Source organism: Mus caroli, chromosome 13 (assembly GCF_900094665.2).
Source record: "Mus caroli chromosome 13, CAROLI_EIJ_v1.1, whole genome shotgun sequence".
NCBI lineage: Eukaryota > Metazoa > Chordata > Mammalia > Rodentia > Muridae > Mus > Mus caroli.
In genome coordinates this window covers 9,279,314-9,301,712 of record NC_034582.1, presented here as the reverse complement: position 1 = coordinate 9,301,712, position 22,399 = coordinate 9,279,314, and the positions used below count along the sequence as shown (strand labels likewise).

Below are 22,399 nucleotides of genomic sequence, written 5' to 3'. Positions count from 1 at the left end.
CAGATAGGAAAGAAAAGGCTCTGAAGAAGACACTGTAACGTGTGTGGAAGAAAAGTGTAAGAACTGTACCGCCTACCTCACACTCCACCCAAATAGTAACTCTTAAGTAGATCACAGATATAAGGAAAAACAAGACTAAACAGTTAGGAAGGCTGAGAATATTGCTCTCTAGGTAGAATGCTTATCTTGTATTCATAACACTCTGGCTTTAAGCCCCAGCACTACATTAAAAGTAAATAAACACATGAATTAAAATAGCTTTTAAAGTAGGAGAATATATTACAACTTTAGGGTTGTAAGATATAAAATTTTAGAACAGGAAGTACCACTGCAAAAGAGAACTCCATTTTCTGAAGACACTGTTAAGGCTGGGGATAATAGCTCAGTGGATTAGTATTTTCCTAACATTCAAGAGACCCTGGGTTTGATCCCTAGCACTTAGGAACAACAGAAGAACACTTAACAATGAAAAGACAGCCAGGTACAATGGCACATAGCTCTGTAACTCTAGTACTGGATAAGCCTAGAAAAGAGAATGGAGAATTAGAGGCAGGCATGGACTGCCTATTGAAACCCTATCTTAAAAAAACAAAAGAAGGAAGGAAGGAAGGAAGAAAAGAAAGCAAAGAGAAGATAATACAAGAAGAAAGGAGGAACGGGTAGGGGAGTGAAGGGGATTGTCACAAAGAAAATATTTGATTGCTAACAAAGACTTCTACCTCTAATACATGAAGAACTGTACTGAATGACAAAAAAATGGGCCTTCAAAAATGGAACAAACTTAGACATTCATAAAACAACGTACAAGAGTCCCCCTTTTTCAGTTTCACTTTCTGTGGTTTTGGTTACCCACAGTTAGTTACTACAATAAAAGAAATTCCAGAAATAACTCATAAAATTTAAATAACTTTTATTAAAGCACATTTCCACAATTTTATCAATTGTGGAATTATTTTATCAATTATTATTTATCTTTTACTGTGCTAAGTTTATATACTATACTTCATCATAGATATCTACATGTAGGACAGGAAACTATATATATACAGTTTAGTACTAACTACCACATCCAGTGTCATAGCACACATATCTCTTGCAGAAAAGAGTAGTCATTACACACACACACACACATATAATATAATATATATGTATGTATGTATATACATATGTGTGTGTATATATATTATATGTATATATATTATATACATATATATATATATATGTAACTAAAAATAGTCAACATCCTTAGTTGTCAGGAATAAAGTTTTCATGCTCACTTAAAAATGGCTAATACTAGAAGGATGATGGCATAAATTTTAGAGAAGCTATATATAGAACAACTAAAATTCTCATACAAAGCTAATGAACATTTTTGAAAAATGGCTCAACCACTGAAAACAACTTGCAGGTTCTTACAAAGTTGCACAAATAACTGTCCTTTCACCTGTAATTTCCATGCCCAATGAAAGATATAAACACAAAAAGACTTAAAAGAATGTCCACAGCAGTTATATTCATAATAACCAAATGCATACAATCTAAATGGCTGAGCAACAGGCAAACAGTTAAACTGTGGTACAACAAAACACTAATCAGAAACAAATAAACAAACATGACTGACTGACTGATGCGAGAGCATGGATTCAACAAGCTCAGTCACAAGAGGGCAAACTGTGATCACAGAATTCCACTCAGATGCCAGCAATCCACACAGCAGTTACCTCACAGTGGACAGCTGGCAGAGGCTGTCTGAAAAGGGCATGGTGGAGCACTGAGTGTGACAGTGCTTGCAGGGACATAATAAACCCATGTCAAAATTCATCCATCTATATAGTTTACATACGCACATTTACTTTGTTGATTCTATCTCAATAAAGAGTCTACTTAATTCTTAATAATAAATATTGGTAAAGCAAAATGGGTTTATAGTGGAGGAAAAAAGGTGTAAGTCACCCTTTCCCCCAAATACTCAAAAAATGACGCTACTCATACAAAAGCTGAAGTCTGCTCTACAATGTGCAGTTTTGTGTTTAGTGGGATTCCATCTTAAGAGACATCTTGTTAACTAATTTCCTTTAAGGACTCAAATGGTCATTCTCCACTTACTATCTCAAACAACCAAATATAGATGAATTCTATTTTTTTTATTTTTATTTATTTTTTATTTTTTTTATTAGGTATTTTCTTCATTTACATTTCCAGTGCTATCCCAAAAGTCCCCCATACCCTCCTCCCCACTCTCCTACCCACCCACTCCCACTTCTTGGCCCTGGCGTTCCCCTGTACTGGGCCTCTCTTTCCAATGATGGCCGACTAGGCCATCTTCTGATACATATGCAGCTAGAGACATGAGCTCTGGCGGTACTGGTTAGTTCATATTGTTGTTCCACCTATAGGGTTGCAGATCCCTTTAGCTCCTTGGGTACTTTCTCTAGCTCCTCCACTGGGGGTCCTGTGATCCATCCAATAGCTGACTGTGAACATCCACTTATGTGTTTGCTAGGCCCTGGCATAGTCTCACAAGAGACAGCTATATCTGGGTCCTTTCAGCAAAATCTTGCTAGTGTATGCAATGGTGTCAGCGTTTGGAGGCTGTTATGGGATGGATCCCTGGGTATGGCAGTCTCTAGATGGTCCATCCTTTCGTCTCAGCTCCAAACTTTGTCTTTGTAACTCCTTCCATGGGTGTTTTGTTCCCAATTCTAAGAAGGGACAAAGTGTCCACACTTTGTCTGAACTCCAAAGACAGCATCTAGTGTCCCTACTATCATTGCTTTTTTTTTCCCAAAAGGTGACTAGGTAGGAAGAAGAGATAAAAAATTATTATTGCATTTAAAGGTTGAGTAATTTTAGTCCTTCAGCTACAAATCAAAGGTTATTTCACAAAGGGATCTATCATATTTACAATCCAACACAGTTCATAATAACTGTTATGCTGGATAATAAACAGATAGCCTAGCCTTAAAAAGGACATATAACTCGAACAGACTCACAAAAAGTATGCTTTTTAGCTTATAAGGGAAAAAAAGCTCAGCATATTTAGTTGTCAGTGAAATACAAATAAAATTATAAGCTATGGGACTGGAAGGATGGCTCAGCAGTTAAAAGCATAAGCTCCTTTCTAAAGGATCTGGGTTCAATTTCCATTACACACATGGCTGTTCACAACCATCTGTTACTATAATGTCAGGTGATCTGACACCCTCTTCTGGCCTCTGTGGGTACAAGGCACATACACAGTACACAGACATGTATGTAGGCAAAACATAAAATAATTTAATCAAAGCATAATGTTACCATTTCAAATTCATTTAGATGCCTAATTCTAAAATATAACAAAACACTACTAGAAAAACTATTGTTGCTATTATGACTTAGATGATTTTAGACATTTAAATAATAGATTAAAGGATATTTTGTGGATTATAAGGGAAAGTAAAATCTACAGCCATGAAAAGCAGATTAGTGGTAGCTTAGGGCTAGGAGGAGGGTGGAAAAGGATGGCTAGACTACAGCTTTCTTTTTGAGATAATGAGGGTGATTTAAAATGACTCCGGTGATGATGCACATATTTCTGAGTGTCCAAAACACAACTGAATTTTGCATATGGAATGGACAAAGACTGTAATAAATTACTTCTGCATAACAGTATTAGTTGAAAAGCCAGAGATTTTGATTGGGACTATACTGGAAGGTATAGGTCAATTTAGAGAAAACATATACCTTTACAGTATGATTCTTTGAACACATGGAAATTGAATCATTTTCTACTTAATTAAATATCCCATGGTTTCTTATAATAATGTTTTATAGAATTCTATGCAAAAGTATTATATTCTTTTATTAGATTTATTGATGAATATATATGAAGGGCCTTTTGGGGTACCGCTTGTCAGGAGTCTGACATTGGCCAAGGACAAGGAAATGGGCTTCCAGGAGGAATCTGACATAGGCCATGACAGGAACATGAGCTTAGGCAGGAATCTGCCATTAGGGCAGGATAAGAAAGTAAGTTTCAGTAAGAATCTAACTTTAGGCTATAATAAGGAAGTAGGGTAAGGCAGGAATTTTAATCTTAGTGTGCAACAAAAGATTTTGGGCTTGGACTTGGAAGTGGGCTCCAGTATTTTGGTCATTATGACAAGCCCTTTTAAACAACTGTCATGGCAGTAATCCCCGGACTTTGCTTACTGCCTTGTTATTTCTTTATTGTATTGCTTGCCCTTAATACTTGCATGTAATTAAAATGGTATAAAAAGCAGATTGGGAAAATTAAATTTGACTCCAGTTTCAGAATTTACTGGGGTCATGCTACAATGTGGTCTGTCTTTTTTCTTTTTAATCCCCACTCCCATGCTGGAGAGCCTGTTGACTGACTGAGCGGGCTTGGTTAAATCTATTTCTGTTGCTATTTACATAGTATCTTTAAAAAGAGGAGCTAGATATGGTGTCTACACCTATACTCCTAAAGCCCTAGTACCAGGGAACTGAGGTGGGAGGGTCAAGAGTTCTAGGCTGCCCTGGGTTATATTATGAGGTCTAAAACCTGAGGAGAGAAGGAGGAAAAGGATTGAGTGAAGAAAAAAGAAAAAGAAAAATGTATCTAATTCACACTAAACTTCTAAAACTGCATTCTGATCTTTACGAAAAACATAAATTCCTCTTTTGAATCATAATCCTATGTTTCTATGAATAAACATGGTAATCTCATGCTATTAAAAGTCAAAAGCTATGGAGACGCATTATTAAGAAAATGTTCCAAGACTTTTATCATGAATGGGTGTTGGATCTTGTCAAATGCTTTTTCCGCATCTAACGAGATGACCATGTGGTTTTTGTCTTTGAGTTTGTTTATATACTGGATTACGTTGATGGATTTCCGTATATTGAACCATCCCTGCATCCCTGGGATGAAACCTACTTGGTCAGGATGGATGATTGTTTTGATGTGTTCTTGGATTCGGTTAGCAAGAACTTTATTGAGTATTTTTGCATCAATATTCATAAGGGAAATTGGTCTGAAGTTCTCTATCTTTGTTGGGTCTTTATGTGGTTTAGGTATCAGAGTAATTGTGGCTTCATAGAATGAGTTGGGTAAAGTACCTTCTGATTCTATTTTGTGGAATAGTTTGTGAAGAACTGGGATTAGTTCTTCTTTGAAGGTCTGACAGAACTCTGCACTAAACCCATCTGGTCCTGGGCTTTTTTTAGTTGGGAGACTATTAATGACTGCTTCTATTTCTTTGGGGGATATAGGGCTGTTTAGATCATTAACCTGATCTTGATTCAACTTTGGTACCTGGTATCTGTCTAGGAACTTCTCCATTTCATCCAGGTTCTCCAGTTTTGTTGAGTATAGCCTTTGGTAGAAGGATCTGATGGTGTTTTGGATTTCTTCAGGATCTGTTGTTATGTCTCCCTTTTCATTTCTGATTTTGTTAATCAGGATGCTTTCCCTGTGCCCTCTAGTGAGTCTGGCTAAGGGTTTCTCTATCTTGTTGATTTTCCTCAAAGAACCAGCTCCTCGTTTGGTTGATTCTTTGAATAGTTCTTCTTGTTTCCACTTGGTTGATTTCGTCCCTGAGTTTGATTATTTCCTGTCATCTGGTATAACGACAGACAAGTCGACCAATGGAATAGAATTGAAGACCCAGAAATGAACCCACACACCTATGGTCACTTGATCTTTGACAAAGGGAGCAAAAACCATCCAGTGGAAAAAAGACAGCATTTTCAACAAATGGTGCTGGCACAACTGGTGGTTATCATGCAGAAGAATGAGGATTGATCCATTCCTATCTCCTTGTACTAAGGTCAAATCTAAGTGGATCAAAGACCTCCACAAAAGACCAGAGACACTGAAACTTATAGAGGAGAAAGTAGGGAAAAGTCTAGAAGATATGGGTACAGGGGAAAAATTCCTGAATAGAACAGCAATGGCTTGTGCTGAAAGATCGAGAATCGACAAATGGGACCTCATAAAATTGCAAAGCTTCTGCAAGGCAAAAGACACCGTCAATAAGACAAAAAGGCCACCAACAGATTGGGAAAGGATCTTTACCTATCCTAAATCAGATAGGGGACTAATATCCAATATATATAAAGAACTCAAGAAGGTGGACTCCAAAAAATCAAATAACCCCATTAAAAAATGGGGCTCAGAGCTAAACAAAGAATTCTCACCTGAGGAATACTGAATGGCTGAGAAGCACCTGAAAAAATGTTCAACATCCTTAATCATCAGGGAAATGCAAATCAAAACAACCCTGAGATTCCACCTCACACCAGTCAGAATGGCTAAGATCAAAAATTCAGGTGACAGCAGATGCTGGCGAGGATGTGGAGAAAGAGGAACACTTCTCCACTGTTGGTGGGATTGCAAGCTTGTACAACCACTCTGGAAATCAGTCTGGTGGTTCCTCAGAAAATCGGACATAGTACTACCGGAGGATCCAGCAATACCTCTCCTGGGCATATATCCAGAAGATGTTCTAACCGGTAAGAAGGACACATGCTCCACTATGTTCATAGCAGCCTTATTTATAATAGCCAGAAGCTGGAAAGAACCCAGATGCCCCTCAACAGAGGAATGGATACAGAAAATGTGGTACATTTACACAATGGAGTACTACTCAGCTATTAAAAAGAATGAATTTATGAAATTCCTAGGCAAATGGATGGACCTGGAGGGCATCATCCTGAGTGAGGTAACCCAATTACAAAGGAACTCACACAATATGTACTCACTGATAAGTGGATATTAGCCCAGAAACTTAGAATACCCAAGATATAAGATACAATNTGCNAAACNCATGAAACTCAAGAAGAANGAAGACCAAANTGTGGACACTTTGCNCCTTCTTAGAATTGGGAANAAAACACCCATGGAAGGAGTTACAGAGACAAAGTTTGGAGCTGAGACGAAAGGATGGACCATCTAGAGACTGCCATACCCAGGGATCCATCCAATAATCCAGTTACCCCCCCCCTGCCCCCCGAGCTCGTGTCTCTAGCTGCATATGAATCAGATAATGGCCTAGTCGGCCATCAGTGGAAAGAAACTTTATATGCCTCAGTACAGGGGAACGACAGGGCCAAGAAGTGGGAGTGAGTGGGTGGGGGAGCAGGTGGGGGACTTTTGGGATAGCATTGGAAATGTAAATGAAATAAATACCTAATTTAAAAAATAAGGATTTAAAAAAAAAAGAAAATGTTTCTTCCATTTTATAAGACTAGATCTTTTGCTGAACCTCAGCCAGAGTCAATAATATACCTTGAAGTCACCTAAGATTTAAGAGTGAACCAAGATGTAGCGGTGCATGTCTTTAATCTTAGCACTTGGGAGGCAGAGGAAGACAAGTCTCTATGGATTTGAGGCCTCTCTGGTCTATACAGTGAATTCTAAGAAATCCAGGACTACATAGGGAAATCCTGTCTCAAAACAAAACAAAACACTTAAAACTGTTATTCTACTCTGTGGTGGTTTGGACAGGTATGGCCTCCATAGATTCCTATGTTTAAATGCTTGGCCCATTGGGATTGGCACAATTAAGATGTATGGCCTTGTTGGAGTAGGTGTGGGAATGGACTTTGTGATCTATGCTCAAGCTACACCCTGTGTGGTATACAGTCTCCTTCTGCTATCTGTAGATAAAGATCTATAATTCTTAGCTCCTTCTCCACCACTATATCTGCCTGGACGGTGTCATGTCTGCCACCATGACGATAATGGACTAAACCTCTGATACTGTAAGCCAGCCCCAGCTAAATGTTTTCCTTTATAAGAGTTGACTTGGTCATGGTGTCTCTTCACAGTCATGGAAACCCTCATTAAGACATACCATGTACTCAACATGTTGGTTTTCTGCCTTTAAGAAAATGATTTAACATTCAACTTTATTTGCTTGAATTTCTCATATAATCGACTTTTATAATGCATATACTGCATATAAGCTAATGCATAGTTGTAATCTTAAATTGTGCACTCTTCCATGCCCTTGATTCAAAACAATGTGTGCATGCTCTAATAATCACTTGCTGAAAGCAGCAAATATAGAAGTTGAAAGCAATCTTTTGTTTTATTTTAGTTTTTTGTTTTTGTTGTTTTGGAGGGTGAGTAGTTGTTGTTGTTTCTGAGACAGGGTTTCTTGGTATAACAGCCCTGGCTGTATAGGAACTCATTAGGTAGATCAGGCTGGCCTTAAACTCAGACATCTGCCTGCCTCTGACTTCTGAGAACTAGGATTAAAGGCATGTGCCACCACCACACCCAACTTGAAAGCAATCTTGTAAAATGAATAACCACCATAAATGCTGAACTCAACATTGGGGTATTACCTGATAAACAATGATGTCTGTAGTGCTGTTTGTTTGTTATCTGGGTCAGTTGGAGTCAATCAGTCTATACTTAAGCCCTTGTAAAACCCTGTTAAAGATTTCAGTAAAGCATCCCTCATTCCTTCCCCATGAGATACCTTCTGTGATGTTCAATGAAGACAGAACAAAACCCTTTGTTAGGGACAGGCACACAGCTAGGGACAGCACACACAGACACAGACAGATTCACAAGACAAACTTCAGGCAGTCACAGATTCAGACTCATGCAACAGACAAAGGGTGGAAGACATAGAGAACATGTCTATGTAGAGAATCTAAATCTGGCCTTGATTTTGGTTAAATGACACCAAAGGGAAGTGCTTCTATTTATTTCCTTAATGTATTAACAATGTAATATTGGTGACTTATAGTTTATGACTTATGTGTTCAAATCAACTACAAAAAGCCTATATACAAAACCTGTTTAGAAAAATGGCCATTTGAAATTCTAAAATGTTTCAGTTTTTAAAGTATCCAAATAAATAATATTTTCGCAAATAGGGCTTTTTTTTGTTGTTGGAGTAATGTGAAAGATACATAATGTGTCAATCTCTTTAACACAAAGAGATTCTGAGGAAGTATGAAATCAGGAAGTTACTAATCGATGACCAACAGTAACATACTAATGAACAATTGTCTGCTATGACGTTACCTGATCAATGATAGAATTTAGTTTGGTAAGTAACAGAAATCCTCGTCCATGGACAAGGTACTGTCCAAGAGTTGCCATGTGTGTCTCCTCTTCTTCTTCTTCCCTGGCTTCCGCCCTCTGGACCACTGCATTGCAAAGCTGGTTGACATCAATCAGAAACTCACGTGCCAATGAGTTGCTGTCCGTGCTCATGACAGAGCTATAAAATGAACAGGATATGAGAATTTTTTTTAAAAAATAAATGTACATTTACCTTTTAATATATGTGATTTCTGTAGACTTACTTAAAACTGCTATATTTCAGTTCCTAGCTCTCTACTATTCTCAGGAATAGCTCTGACCTTATTAGGTAATTCCTACGACAGTGCTAGTACCAGGTTTGAAACACCTAAACACAGTAGGCAGACATAAATGACACTGCGTGGGAGAAGACACTAGTGAGCAGTGGTAGTTCAGGGAGGGTCTGACTTTCTCTCTTACATAATAAACCATTACTTAGGAAAGGGTTCTTGCTTTACATGTTTAAAACAGATAAATTGATCTTTTAAAAATTTAAACTGGAGGTTGCAGAAATGGCTTAGTGGTTAAGAACTCTTGCTGTTCCTGCAGAGGACCTAGATTCAGTCCTAGAATCCATATGGCAACTTACAACTGCCTTGTAACTCCAGTTCCAGGGGATTCTAGGTCTCCTTCTGGCATTTGCCACCACACCCAACTTGAATATACACACACACGCACACACGCACACGCGCACGTGTGTGTGTGCATGTGTGTGTATGCAAAAAAGATACTCATGCACATAAAATGAAAATAAATAAATACTAAGCTATAGGATAAATAATATATACAACACACAGTTTTCCTCTTGATACAATGCCGTCACTGGCCTACCCTCCAAAAACCACTTAGTCAGTGCTGGAAATGGTGGTTCCTGTCAGGTGAGTGAGAACTGCAGAAATTCAGCTGCTGAGCTTTTGCCACTTTTAGCCAAATAAAAGGCAATATGGCATTTAAGATTAAGGAAAACAGCAAGGTAAAACATACAGGGATGAATATAGAGGGAAAATGTATAAACGTTCAGAAAACAAAATCACAAATGTAATATTCAAAGAATTTCAGAATAGCTTTATCTATGGTCAGAAGTAATTTGGAAGGCTGGAGAAGGCTTAGCACTTAAGAATAGTTGCTGCACATGGAGGGACCCATGGCTCTAGCCGTGTATGTGGCAGAGGATGGCCTTGTTGGACATCAGTGGGAAGAGCGGCCCTTGGTCCTGTGGGGGTTCAATGCCCCGGTGTAGGGGGATGTCAGGGCAGGAAGGCGGGACTGGGTGGGTGGGTGGGGGAGCACCTTCATAGAGGCAGGGGGAGGATAGACAGGATAGGGAGTTTCCAGAGGGGTGACCTGGAAAGGGGAAAATATTTGAAATGTAAATAAAGAAAATATCTAATAAAAGACAAAACAGAATAGTTGCTGCTCTTGCAGAGAACCTAAGTTTAGTTCCCAGAACCCACATGACAGCTGACAACCTTCTGTAACTGCAGTTCCTAGGGGTCTGACACCCTCTTCTGGCCTCTGCAGGCAGCAGGCATGCACATGGTGCACACACATAAATACAAGAAAAACATTCATACATGTAACAGCTTTTTTTCACATTAGCTCTCTTGCTCTTTTTTTTTTAATCTGACAAAATTTTAGTTATTGCATGTAACACAATATTTTAACTACACATATATCTACTTACACACACTCTGGACTGGTTAAATCAAGTTAATTAGTGAGTTTAATTATGCTACACTTATGAGAACACTGAAGCCCATGGCTTTACACTTTAAAAGAATATAATATATCATCACTGACTATAATTACTATGCTGGGCAACAAATTACCACTATCTACAAAATGCCAAAGTTCTTAAACTCTATGCACTATTCTTACAAAAGTTCCATCCTAATCACATGAACACAAATATAACACAATACTAATATGGCACTAAAGGTATTTCTATTTCTATGTTGTACATTGTGTACATTACTTCCCAGTTAAACGTTCGATATACTTGAATATTTTCCATCCATTCTGAGAATCAACTGAAAAGACAGCCATATATGTTCCTTAAACTTTTCCAATATTTCACATACTCAGAAAAGTATACAGAAACATAATGTGAGGAGCACAAATACAAAGGATACACATAAACTACACACAAGCATTTTTTTAAAAAAATCTATAACATGAGATTGTAGCCAACATGCAGAATTGAGTTAAGTTTGTGAATATTCGTATGTGTGTGCACAGGAACCACGATTACATCACAGGAAACCTACACCCACACCACCTGATACTTATCATTACCATCCATGTTTTATAGTGTATACATGTTTACAGCTATAGAAATATTTACTACATAAAACTTTTATATAGAAAGTGTGTCTTAGGTATTTATAAGCACTTTTCCTTTTAATATTATTTTCTTTCCTTTAAACCAGTGCTTCTCAACCTTTAATAACAGCTCCTAACTATGAAATGATTTTCGTTGCTACTTCATAACTATCATTTTGCTACTGTTATGAATCATAAATATAAATATCTGATATGCAGGCTATGTGATATGCAGCTCCTAGAAAGGGGCATTCAACCCCAAAGGGCTTATGACTCATAGACTGACAGCCGCTGCTTTGAATCACCTAGCAGTATGTGCTATACTAAATCACAGCGATCTGTATATACACTTTCCTAGGAAGAATCTGTCGACTTATTATGTTACTCACCAGTCTTTCAACACTTCTGTAACATTCAGCTTGTATGTAATTTTGGTTCATGAACTAGATAAAATTGTCTCAGCATAAGGCTTCACCTATAAGAAGAAGATACAAATACATTAGTGGCAATAATAATCAAATAATGTTAATAAAGTTCTGACAAAAAAATCAGTAGCCTGTTTTTGTATGTGATACAGGTAACAGTCAATTAATTATTTGTAATCCCAAAACCACAGAAATCCTAGCCAGCTGAGGACCTCTGAGAACCACCTCACAGGTAGCTCTGCCTATCCACTCACCTGCTGACCCCTAATAACCTGCCACCTGGGAAAGGGGCAGAGCCCCACACCTTATACAGGAAGCTACCCAACGGGCAACCCCAGCCCCGACCACCCAAGCTGAGAATGGGGCAAAGCTACATATCTAGCAGAGATAGCACCAACTCCTAAATTAGTGCATCTCTCAACTGGAATCAGAGAAGCTTGTAGGAGACAGTAATTTAACACAGGGACCCATAACTGGTCAATATGCAAAGAATATGAGATTGTGGCTTGTTCAGCCACAAATGGGACATCTGTATCACACCCTTCCTCCCAAGACTCAGGGATGTAGGAAGGAGATAGAACGATTGTAAGAACCAGAAGCACAGATGCCTATAGTACAACAGCGTTTTCCACAATACAACAGGAAAGTTTCACAGAGAAACTGACAGTGGCTGTGACTGAATGCTCAAGACCTACACAAGATCAATCCACACAAAACCCCAGGATGAAGAGGGGAGGTGGTCAGGAAGCTTCTCCCCTGAAGAGTTACAGGCAACTGACGACTGCTAGGAAGCTCAGTCACTTTTCCTCAGGGATACAGCACCTAAGAGGCTTCCTAGGCTCCAGCAGATGGCTCCACACCTATGTCTACTGGCAACATGAAGTGGACTCTGGGATTTTAAAAAAGAGAGAAAAGCGGGGCATGTGAAAACTGAACATAGGGAATAGCAGTGGTGCAGGTAAGGGAGGAGTTGGAAAGGAGGGAATAGGGTGTGGGACTGATCAAAACAATATATGCAAACATGAAATTCTTAATTAAAAAATGTAAAATAAAGAATAAACGCCTAGCTCTAAGAACTGAGTCTTCAAGAAAGAAATCCTGGAATATAGAGCTATAAACTTCATCACAGCACTCTTCCTTTTCCAACTCCTACTTCCAGATAAGACACAAATTAACCACAAAGGAGAATGAGACAAGTATCAGTCTTCTAAACAGGGAAATCGAGGGAATGGTAGACTATCACCCATATATAGCTCAGTGTTCCTACAGACAGCCAATTTATTACTCTCCTAGCAGGGCGAATGGTATTTGAAGATATAGGAGAACTCAAAATACCAAAACCAAATAATGATAAATTCCCACCAAAATTCATATTCTTAAATTCCTTGTTTTCTTTGAATTCTTGAAATGAAACTCAAGGTTTTCTGTGTATAATACAATGAAAGCTCCTTCAGAATGTAAGGGAAATTTTGTGCTTCAGAGTGATAAGATGCTTTGGTTTATCTATCTGTATAGTTTAGCTCTAGTTTTACCTAGAAGACATGAGAAAATGTTTCTTCATTAGCTACGGGCTTTATTTTTAATAACAAGGATTATAAAATAAATGTGATTTTCAACTATTTCAAAATACTTAAAATCCAAAGACCTGCCTTGAGTATCTTGGCACACAGTCTTGATCACACATTATTATAAGCTCTGGGAAATTAAGCAGACAGGAAATGGAACAAGAAGCCATGCAAGAGTACACAGATCTTTGTGAGAATTAGGGAGTAGGTGCAGGCCACACCACAACACTGCAGCAATAACTCAGTCAACATCCCACAGAAATCTAGATACAGTACAGCTGTAGCTGTACCTGCCATCAAAGTGGGCAGGGTGAGCTATATTATCTGGAATAAATTCTTCTTAGAGAACTGAGGCACATTACTGCTCACCTTTCCTGTGTGTAAATATCTACCAATATTTTAAGATCATCTCTAGAATTTTGTGGGAATAATGTCAAGTTCACTAAAATCTATGGAATCTGCATTCTCTTAAATTTTCAAACACTGAACTTCCACAGCTTCTTACAAGTTTTCATGTTTATTACAATTCCTCAAAGATTACCAGTTTAGCCAAAACATTAACAAATCTGCATGGAATCTGACCCTGAGGTGTGAATTCATCTAGACTAGCCAGGTCCTAGATCTCCTCTCTTGCCTTGGGCTTCAATTTTCTTTTATGTTTCTTATTTTTATCTTCATTAGTCGGCCTACAGATCATTCTCTCCTAGTCAGAGAAAACGAAGAATGGAAGCTGAGAACTTTTTCTTATTCTTTGAATTTAATTACAGGGTCAGTTTGTTAACAATTTGTTTATTTGTAGAATGTGTTTTTGAGTCTTGTGTATGAATATTATATGGTTTCATATCCTTCTTCCTTCTGCACATGCTATTTTAAAATCAGTCTATTTGCCTCATTTATTTTCCTATCTCTTTGTCCTTCATATATTTACAGTTGTTCCATTAAAAACACTATGACTGCTATATGATTACTTTTGTTTCCAGAGTCTATATCCATGGCACCTTATTTATATTTTCTTTAAACCTTACAAACTTATTTTTTATTTTAATTTTATTATTATTGTATATGAACATATGCTTTTGTTATTTTTCTATTGTTGCTAAGAGACACTATGACCAAGGCAACTTACAGACAAGTTTCTTGGGGCTTACAGTTTCAAAGGGTGAGCCCATGGCCATCATGACTAGGAGTATGGCAGTAGGCAGGCAGGCATGGTCCAGGAACAGAATCTAGCAGCTTACATCTGCTCCACAGGCAGGAGGCAGAGAGAGTGCTAACTAGGAATGGTATGGTCTTCTCCAACTTCAAAGCTCACCTCCCTACTCTGACCCCCCAGTGACATATCTCCTCTCTCAAGTCCAGACCTCTTCTTTCCAAACAGTTTCATCAATCAAGAACCAAGTATTCAAACATGAGCCTATGGCAATTGTTCTCATTCAAACCACGTATGCACACATCCCATGGCATATATGTAGAAGTCAGAGGACAATTGTGTAGAGTCAGTTCTCTTTCTACCTTTACAAGCATTCTAAGGATTGAATTCAGGTCATGAGGCTCATGTGGCAAATGCTTCTACCTGCTAAGTCATTTCTCATGTGCCTGAACCCCATACCTCAATTTGCTGTAATCCAGCTGTGGTGGCTAATCTTGGCAATTTTATTGAACTGTGAGACCAGTACCGCTGAGTATATCTGAGGCGTTTTCCAGAGAGAATTGGATCTGGAGGGTTCTGACCCAATCACTGGTTCAATCCACTGATACATCAAGGTTCAATGACAATCAGGAGGTAAAAAAATTGTAGAAGGCAGAGCTAGCTGGAGGAGGTGGGTTGCTGAAGATATGCCCCTAAAGTGGGTATCTTGGCACTGACCCCTTCCTGTTACCTCTGCTTCCTAGTTACTACAAAGTAAATAGCCTTTCTCTAATATGATCCTACTGGCACGATTTTCTGCCTTACCTCAGGAACAAAAGCAATGAAACCAGATAACCATCAAGTGAGACATAAGACACCACAAACACAAATAAATCTTTCTCCTTTAAATTATTTCTCTCACTTGTCAGTGACAAGAACTAATTTAACACACCAGCCTGGTTCCATGTTCTTCCTGTTTATAATGACAGAACATCTAGTTGGTACTGGATTAAGAATACGAAACACTAACACTGGGTCAGCAAAATGGCTCAGTAGGTAAAGGTGCTTGCCACCACACTTGATGACCTAAGTTTGATTCCAGGAACTCACAAGGTGGAAGGAAGGAACTGACTCCAGCAAGTTGTCCTCTGACTTGGATGCACGTGTCATGGGATACACATCGCCAACATATACAAATAAATAAATGTAATTTTAAAAAAGCATGTAAAAAGGAATGTAAAACACACATGCACAAAAATCTGTCTCTACCACAAAAAGCTCGTGATACAGTGACAAAGGAAAGCCAGGATTGAGGATCCTTTAAACTGTTAAGGGCACCTGACCCAAATTCGAGTCCAGAAAGCTTTCTGAAAGAGGTGATCTTTAAGCTAAAGGAGCTTTAAGTAGAAGACGGACAAAAGTGAGGGAAAAAAGTATTTCAGACAGGAAGCAGTTCCAGCTAAGTCACTGAGGACATTATACTAAGTATGATATTGTAATTATAATTGTATTATTATAATTAGAATACAGGGAAAAGGAGGATGGAGTAGAAGGTGAAAATCAGAAGACTTTTGACATTATACCAAGAACTTAATCTACTAGCTAGTGGGTCTCAGAGTCACCCATACACTTTCCAATGTTACACCTTCAAAGACTTCAATCCCCTAAGCTGAAGATGGCCCAACAGAAACCCATTTAACAAGCTTCCTAAGAGATTCTGGTGAACAGGCCTAATAGAAAGCCCAGGACTAACTAAATATAGAATAACACAGTAAATGTTGGACAGATAGATCACTCTTGTATCAAAGTAGAAGCAAGAGTTCAGGAAAAAAAATAGCGTAATGTAAACCAATTTGAAGACTGCTGTACTATTTCAAGTAAAAGGTGAGACCTTTTCTCCTAAGCAATAGTAGAAGTGTACAATTATAATAAATGTCTATTAAGGGTTACAGAGCATAATTTTGATGATAGATTAGATTGGGAAGAGAGAAAGGGAGTGAAGGGAGTCAGAAAAACTCTCTCAGCGGCTGCCTGAACTGCTGGTGTTGCCACCTGGGCATCAAAGAGCAGAAGAGCTAAGACATATGTGCAGAATGGCTGCCAGGGCCAAAACACACGTGGTAAGTGAGGTATGACTCTATCCATTAGGCCAGTGATGAATTTCTTTGCAGTAACTACTAAGACTAAATTCATTATGCTGTATATTTCAATCCCAAAACTTCTTAAAATAACCTTGTCAACTCTACTCACAGTTTCCAGCACAGGGTAAAATAAGGAAATAGTATAAATACAGATCACTTTTTTTTTTTTTGAGAAAACAAGACTAGGAAAGAAGAAAATATAGGGGGATGCTACAAAGAGAGGCCACAGGCCAAGAAAGGTTTTTGTCATATTTAAAAATAAAGGATCTCATTTTTGTTTGAAAACTTTTGGGAAACCAGTCATATTTTTAGGTTCTAAGGAAGTAACGCCTGTGGTACAGCTAGATATCTTTAACTGGCTCTGCCTGGCCCTTCTCCCAGGCAGTTCAGTCATAGTAAGAGTATTTACACATGAGAAAAACCAAAATGTTATACAAAGTTTAAATTTTGTTTAATCATTGTCTATGTGAATAAATAATAGAGGTGGGGACATGTGTGGATTCAGGGAACAACTTTTTGAGGCTGTTTCTCTCCTTCCACCTTCACATGGCTTCTGGAGATTGAACACAAAGCCAAGGGCATGTTCCCACTAAAACATACCACAGGCCCATATCAGGGTCTTGCTTATTTGTTCCCCCACCCCAAAGAGCCCATTTATTGACATACCAATGTATCCACAAGGGGAAAACCATCAAAGATGGGAACAAGAGAAGGAATGAGTGAGAGCCAAAAGTCAGAGAAAATAGGTGATAATTGGGTTAAGAGTACAGGTAAAGAGGCCAGGCTCAGGGCAGAGAGCAAGAAGCATCACACCACTGTCTGATGCCACAGGAAAGAGATTAGAAGGTGTAGATATGGCAAACTTATCAGGTAGTAGCCAAGAATCAAGGCAGTTCAAGAATGATAGCCTCAACTGTTTCATTCAAGTCATAGACAGGACTCTCTGCTGAACAAATTTATTATTGGTGTGAAATTTATTATTTCCATGCATATATATATATGCATGGAAATGGAAGTCAGAGGTCAATATCAGGTATGCATGCTTGTGGAAGTCAGAGGTCAATATCAGGTATCTTAATCTTGCTCTCTGCCTTATTTTTAGACAGGGTCCTCCCCACTTCCCCCTCCTCTCCCTTCCTTACCTCTTTCCCCTATTTCCCGCTTTCTCCCCTTCTCTCCTTTTCTTCTCTCTTTCCCTCATACCTGTCTCTGAATGTACAACTCACCAACTGGCCAGACTCACTGGCCATCCTCCTAGCTCAAACCCCTCACTCCAGTGCTGGATTAAAGAATGCATTGCTATGTCCACTTTTTTATGTAGAAACCAGGAATTTGTTTTGTTTTGTTTTGTTTTTTCAAGACAGGGTTTCTCTGTGTAGCCCTGGCTGTCCTGGAACTCACTCTGTAGACCAGGCTGGCCTCAAACTCAGAAATCCGCCTGCCTCTGCCTCCCGAGTGCTGGGATTAAAGGTGTGTACCCACTGCCCAGCTTAGGACCGGTTATCTTAACACAGGTCCTCAAGCTTGCATATCAAAAATGTTATACACTGAGCCATCCCCCCAGCCCAAATGTCTCTTTAAAAATAATTCAGTTAAAGCATATCAATTAAATTGAATCATACAAGCAACAGGGCATCTGTTGATATATGAGCTGCGATGTAACTTTCTGACAAATGCTTGATGTGCTAACAGCCATCAGATTTCCAACCAAAGATGTCAAAACAGAAAGCACATTACATTTATATACTTTTAATAATATAGGCAGTTTTAAAATTTTTACTTTATAATGATAATTTATCTATTTCTCTGTCTATATCTCCTTTGTCACATACTGCCACTGTCAAGATCTTCTACTCAAGCACATGGGACCATGCAACCATAGATTGAACAGTCTGAATCTGTAAGCCAAAACCTTTCGTCCTTTAGATTTTTCTCTTGGATATTTTGGTCACAGCTCTGCAAGATTAACACAGAAAACTGATACCAGTGAGGTGGAGTTTTTGTTGTGTCTAAGCGCAAGCATGTGGTTCTTAAGCCTTTGGCAGTGATTTATGAGAACTGGAAATTTGGGAGCTGTAGGTTAGGAACTATCTAGAACAGTATAAGCAAAGCTTAATGAGTCATTCTGGTGGGAAGCACAGAGTAACAAGAATGGGTCAGTGAAGGCCAAGCTCATGAGGTTTCAAATAAGAATGAGGACTCTATGAAGAATTAGACTAGAGGCAGTTCATGTTACATTCTGGCAAACAATTTATCTACAGTTTGTGTATCTAAGATTAGCGAAGGCTGAGCTTAAAAGCTGGGTGTACAAATTCTTATCTCATGTTTTTCGTGTTATTGCATGAATTTCAGGGAGACTTCTCATACCCATGTCTTTCAGAAGGGTAGCTATCAAGCAATTTAGTCAGGGCAGGTCTAGACCTACATATAGCTAGGCTGTTTCAGCCCTACGCATCACAAGTTTCCTGCTACCCTAACTTTCAATTTCTTTATTCTCTCTCTTCTCTCTCTCTCTTTCTCTTTTCTCTCTCTTCTCTCTCTCTTTTATAGAAAAAAAAAATGTGTCAACTTGTTATTACTTCTCTTATGTTTTGTTTTTCTTTTAAACAAACAAGTGTGTGACCTGAGAGGATACTACTCCTCATAGAAAGAATTTACATCTTAACATGAGGTGTCACTAGAATGTCAGCACTGCAGAGCTTTGTAAAAGTAGGCTGTGACTTGGGAGGCAGAGGCAGGCGGATTTCTGAGTTCAAGGCCAGCCTGGTCTACAAAGTGAGTTCCAGAACAGCCAGGGCTACACAGAGAAACCCTGTCTCAAAAAAAAAAAAAAAAAAAAAAAAAAAAGTTGGCTGTGACCTAGATGGTCAACATTACAAATGTGGAGCTATGCCAATCCTCAAGAAGTGAAAGGGGAAAGAAATGGTGGTGCTGCTTCCACATTTATTCTGTATTATGCATTTAAATTAAGTCAAACTAGAAAACGTGTTTAATGAAATACTTTTAAGTTATGTGGAACAGTGTGGGCTGTTAAAAAAAAAAAAAACACTTAGCTAAATATATTTAGAATGATTTTGTGTAGAGGGCAGAAATCTAAGAAAGCAACGGTCCCTAAATTTTCTTTCCTTCTATATTTCAGGGAGTCAGCAGCAATAATTTGGGGTGAGCTCATTTTTCTTCCCAAGAGATCCCTTGTTTCTTATATAGGCAAGCTTTTAGGAAGAGTTATTTGTGAGACAGGGATATTAAAATTAAATGAGACATTCCATTCACAACACAAATACTTGGCAGACTGAAGATTAGTAATTATTAGCTATTATTATCATCATTGAATCTGGCCCCTTCTTCTCTAGCTTTATTTCTAAGCACTCCTGGGCCCTCATCTCCTACCTCTGGTCTGTTTTCTATCTAACCTAAATCTTACAACTGCTTTTAAAAAAAAGTCACTCAGGTTCCTTGAAATTACAAACCACATTCTAATTCATGGGATATGTGACCCCAATACCTTTCTTAGAGCATGCAATATCCTCCACCATTTTATCATTCCAATCTCTATACAACTAACACACAGGACCACTTCCTCTACAGTTCTTCCCCAAAGGTTACACGTCCTCCACTCTAGTTCACTGCTTTATCATGTTGCTCTTGCCATGGAAATCACTAGTAATTCCTTTTCTAAATGCCTTTATAGTATCATTCATCACACTGTATCATATACTTGTATTCTTTCTTTACAAACTAAATTATACTTTCTTAAGAAGGGACCCTAGAGGCCAGTGGTTAGGAATACTGGTTGCTCTTCCAGAGGACCTGGGTTCAAATCCCAGTACCTACACAGTACCTTACAACCATCTGTTAACTCCAGTTCCAAAGGATTTGACATCTTCTTCTGGTTTCTTCGAGCACTGCATACATGTTGTACACAGATATACATGCAGGCAAAACTTAAATTAAATTAAAGATTTTTTAAAATCCAGATCTTATTTTTAAAAACTATCATCAATGCTATAAACAGTAAGAAGTCAATAAATACCAACTCAATGTTAACTTTGATAGAAAGCACCTAAATATGCAAATACTTTTAAAAAACTTTCCCAAGCTAAGGCTCTAATATGAACTTAGAAAAGACTTTTTCTGTTCCACAGTTAGCTGTGAAGTACTAAGAAATGTGCTACACAAACTCTTAAAGTTCTTAGTAAAGTTTACTATCTTTAAACAAACCTTAGGAATAAAAGTTGATATTGTCAGCAGCTGAGTGGAGCCTCTAGGAGGATAGTCATTCTAGGCTCCTGTCTGTAAGCATAACAGAGTATCATTAATAGTGCCAGGGAGCCGGGCGTGGTGGCACACGCCTTTAATCCCAGCACTCGGGAGGCAGAGGCAGGCGGATTTCTGAGTTCGAGGCCAGCCTGGTCTACAAAGTGAGTTCCAGGACAGCCAGGGCTATACAGAGAAACCCTGTCTCGAAAACCGCCTCCCAAAAAAGAAAAAAAAATAGTGCCAGGGATTAGTTCTTTTTGCCCATGGATTGGGTCTCAAGTTGGGCCAGTCACTGGTTGGCCATCCCCTCAGTCTCTGCTCCATCATTGTCCTTGCAGTTTTCATAGGCAAGACAAATTTTGGGTTGAAGGTTTTGTGAATGGGTTGGTGTCCTTGTCTCTCCACTAGGAGTCCTACCTGACTACAGGAGGAGGTCACATCAGGCTCCATAGCCCCCACTGCTAGGAGTTTCAGCTAGAGTCATTCCCATAGACATCTTATAACTTTCCTCGTCTCATCCCCCATTCCAGATATCTGGCCACCCAGTAGCTAACCAAAACAGGAGCACAGACCCAAAACCAAACAGATGGAATTCAGGGAGTCTTGTGGAAGAGTTGGGGGAGAAGGATTGAGGGTCCCAGCGTGAACAGGAACTCTACAGAAAGACCAACAGAGTCAACAAACCTGGTCATTTGGGGACTCCCAGAGACTGAATCAATAACAAAAGAGCATATGTGGGCTGGACCTAGGCTCCTCACACACATACACGTGCCACATATGTGCAGCTTGGTCTTCATGTGGGTCCCCCAACAACTGGATGTCTTTGACTCTGTTGCCTGTAGATCCTGTTCCCCTGACTGGGCTACCTAGATGACCTCAGTGAAAGAGGATATGACCAGTCCTGCAGTGACGTGATGTGCCAGGGTTGGTTGGGACCCAGGAAGGGCTCTCCTTCTCAGAGGAGAAGCAGAAGGGGCATGGTGGGAGGAGGTGGAAGGGGGGTTGTGATTGGGATGCAAAGTTAACAAATAAATTAATTAATGGAAAAAGTTGATATATCATTTATGTTATATTAAAGATTATAATTCAAAGACTACAGGCTTTTTTAAAAGTTCTTAAACTTCTATTATAGGCATAGCTCTTCATACTTGTTGAAGAAACATTAAAAAGTCATTTGAAGATTAACCAGATATCCATAGAGGACTATAACTCATTTCAAACAAGTCTCCCTCTCCCTCTCCCTCTCCCTCTCCTCCCTCTCCCTCTCCCTCTCCCTCCTTCTTCCTTCCCCTCCTCCTTCTTCTCCTCTTCCTCTTCCTCTCCCTCTCCCCCCCCTCCTCCTCCTCCTCTTCTATGGCATCCCCTGAGCCTTGTCAAAGGGTGAAGCTAGGCACTCACACTTGCTTATTATCAGCATTTTGACCACTTCTGAGTCTCTGTGCTGCCTGCTGCCTGCTACAGAAGCTAGG

General features: G+C 39.0%; 1 protein-coding gene across 3 annotated transcripts in view; it reads right to left on the bottom strand.

The window, feature by feature from the left end:
* Nucleotides 1–22,399, bottom strand: part of Lyst (lysosomal trafficking regulator) — a 173,671-nt gene that overhangs the window by 138,727 nt on the left and 12,545 nt on the right. For all 3 annotated transcript variants that reach the window (XM_029468643.1, XM_029468642.1, XM_021180035.2), the window contains exons 2-3: nucleotides 11,800–11,885; nucleotides 9,029–9,227 (exon numbers count right to left, since the gene is read on the bottom strand). In XM_029468643.1, the coding sequence (XP_029324503.1) occupies nucleotides 9,029–9,220 (192 nt within the window). In that variant the 5' untranslated portion in view covers nucleotides 9,221–9,227; nucleotides 11,800–11,885. The remainder of the gene's footprint in view (nucleotides 1–9,028; nucleotides 9,228–11,799; nucleotides 11,886–22,399) is intronic.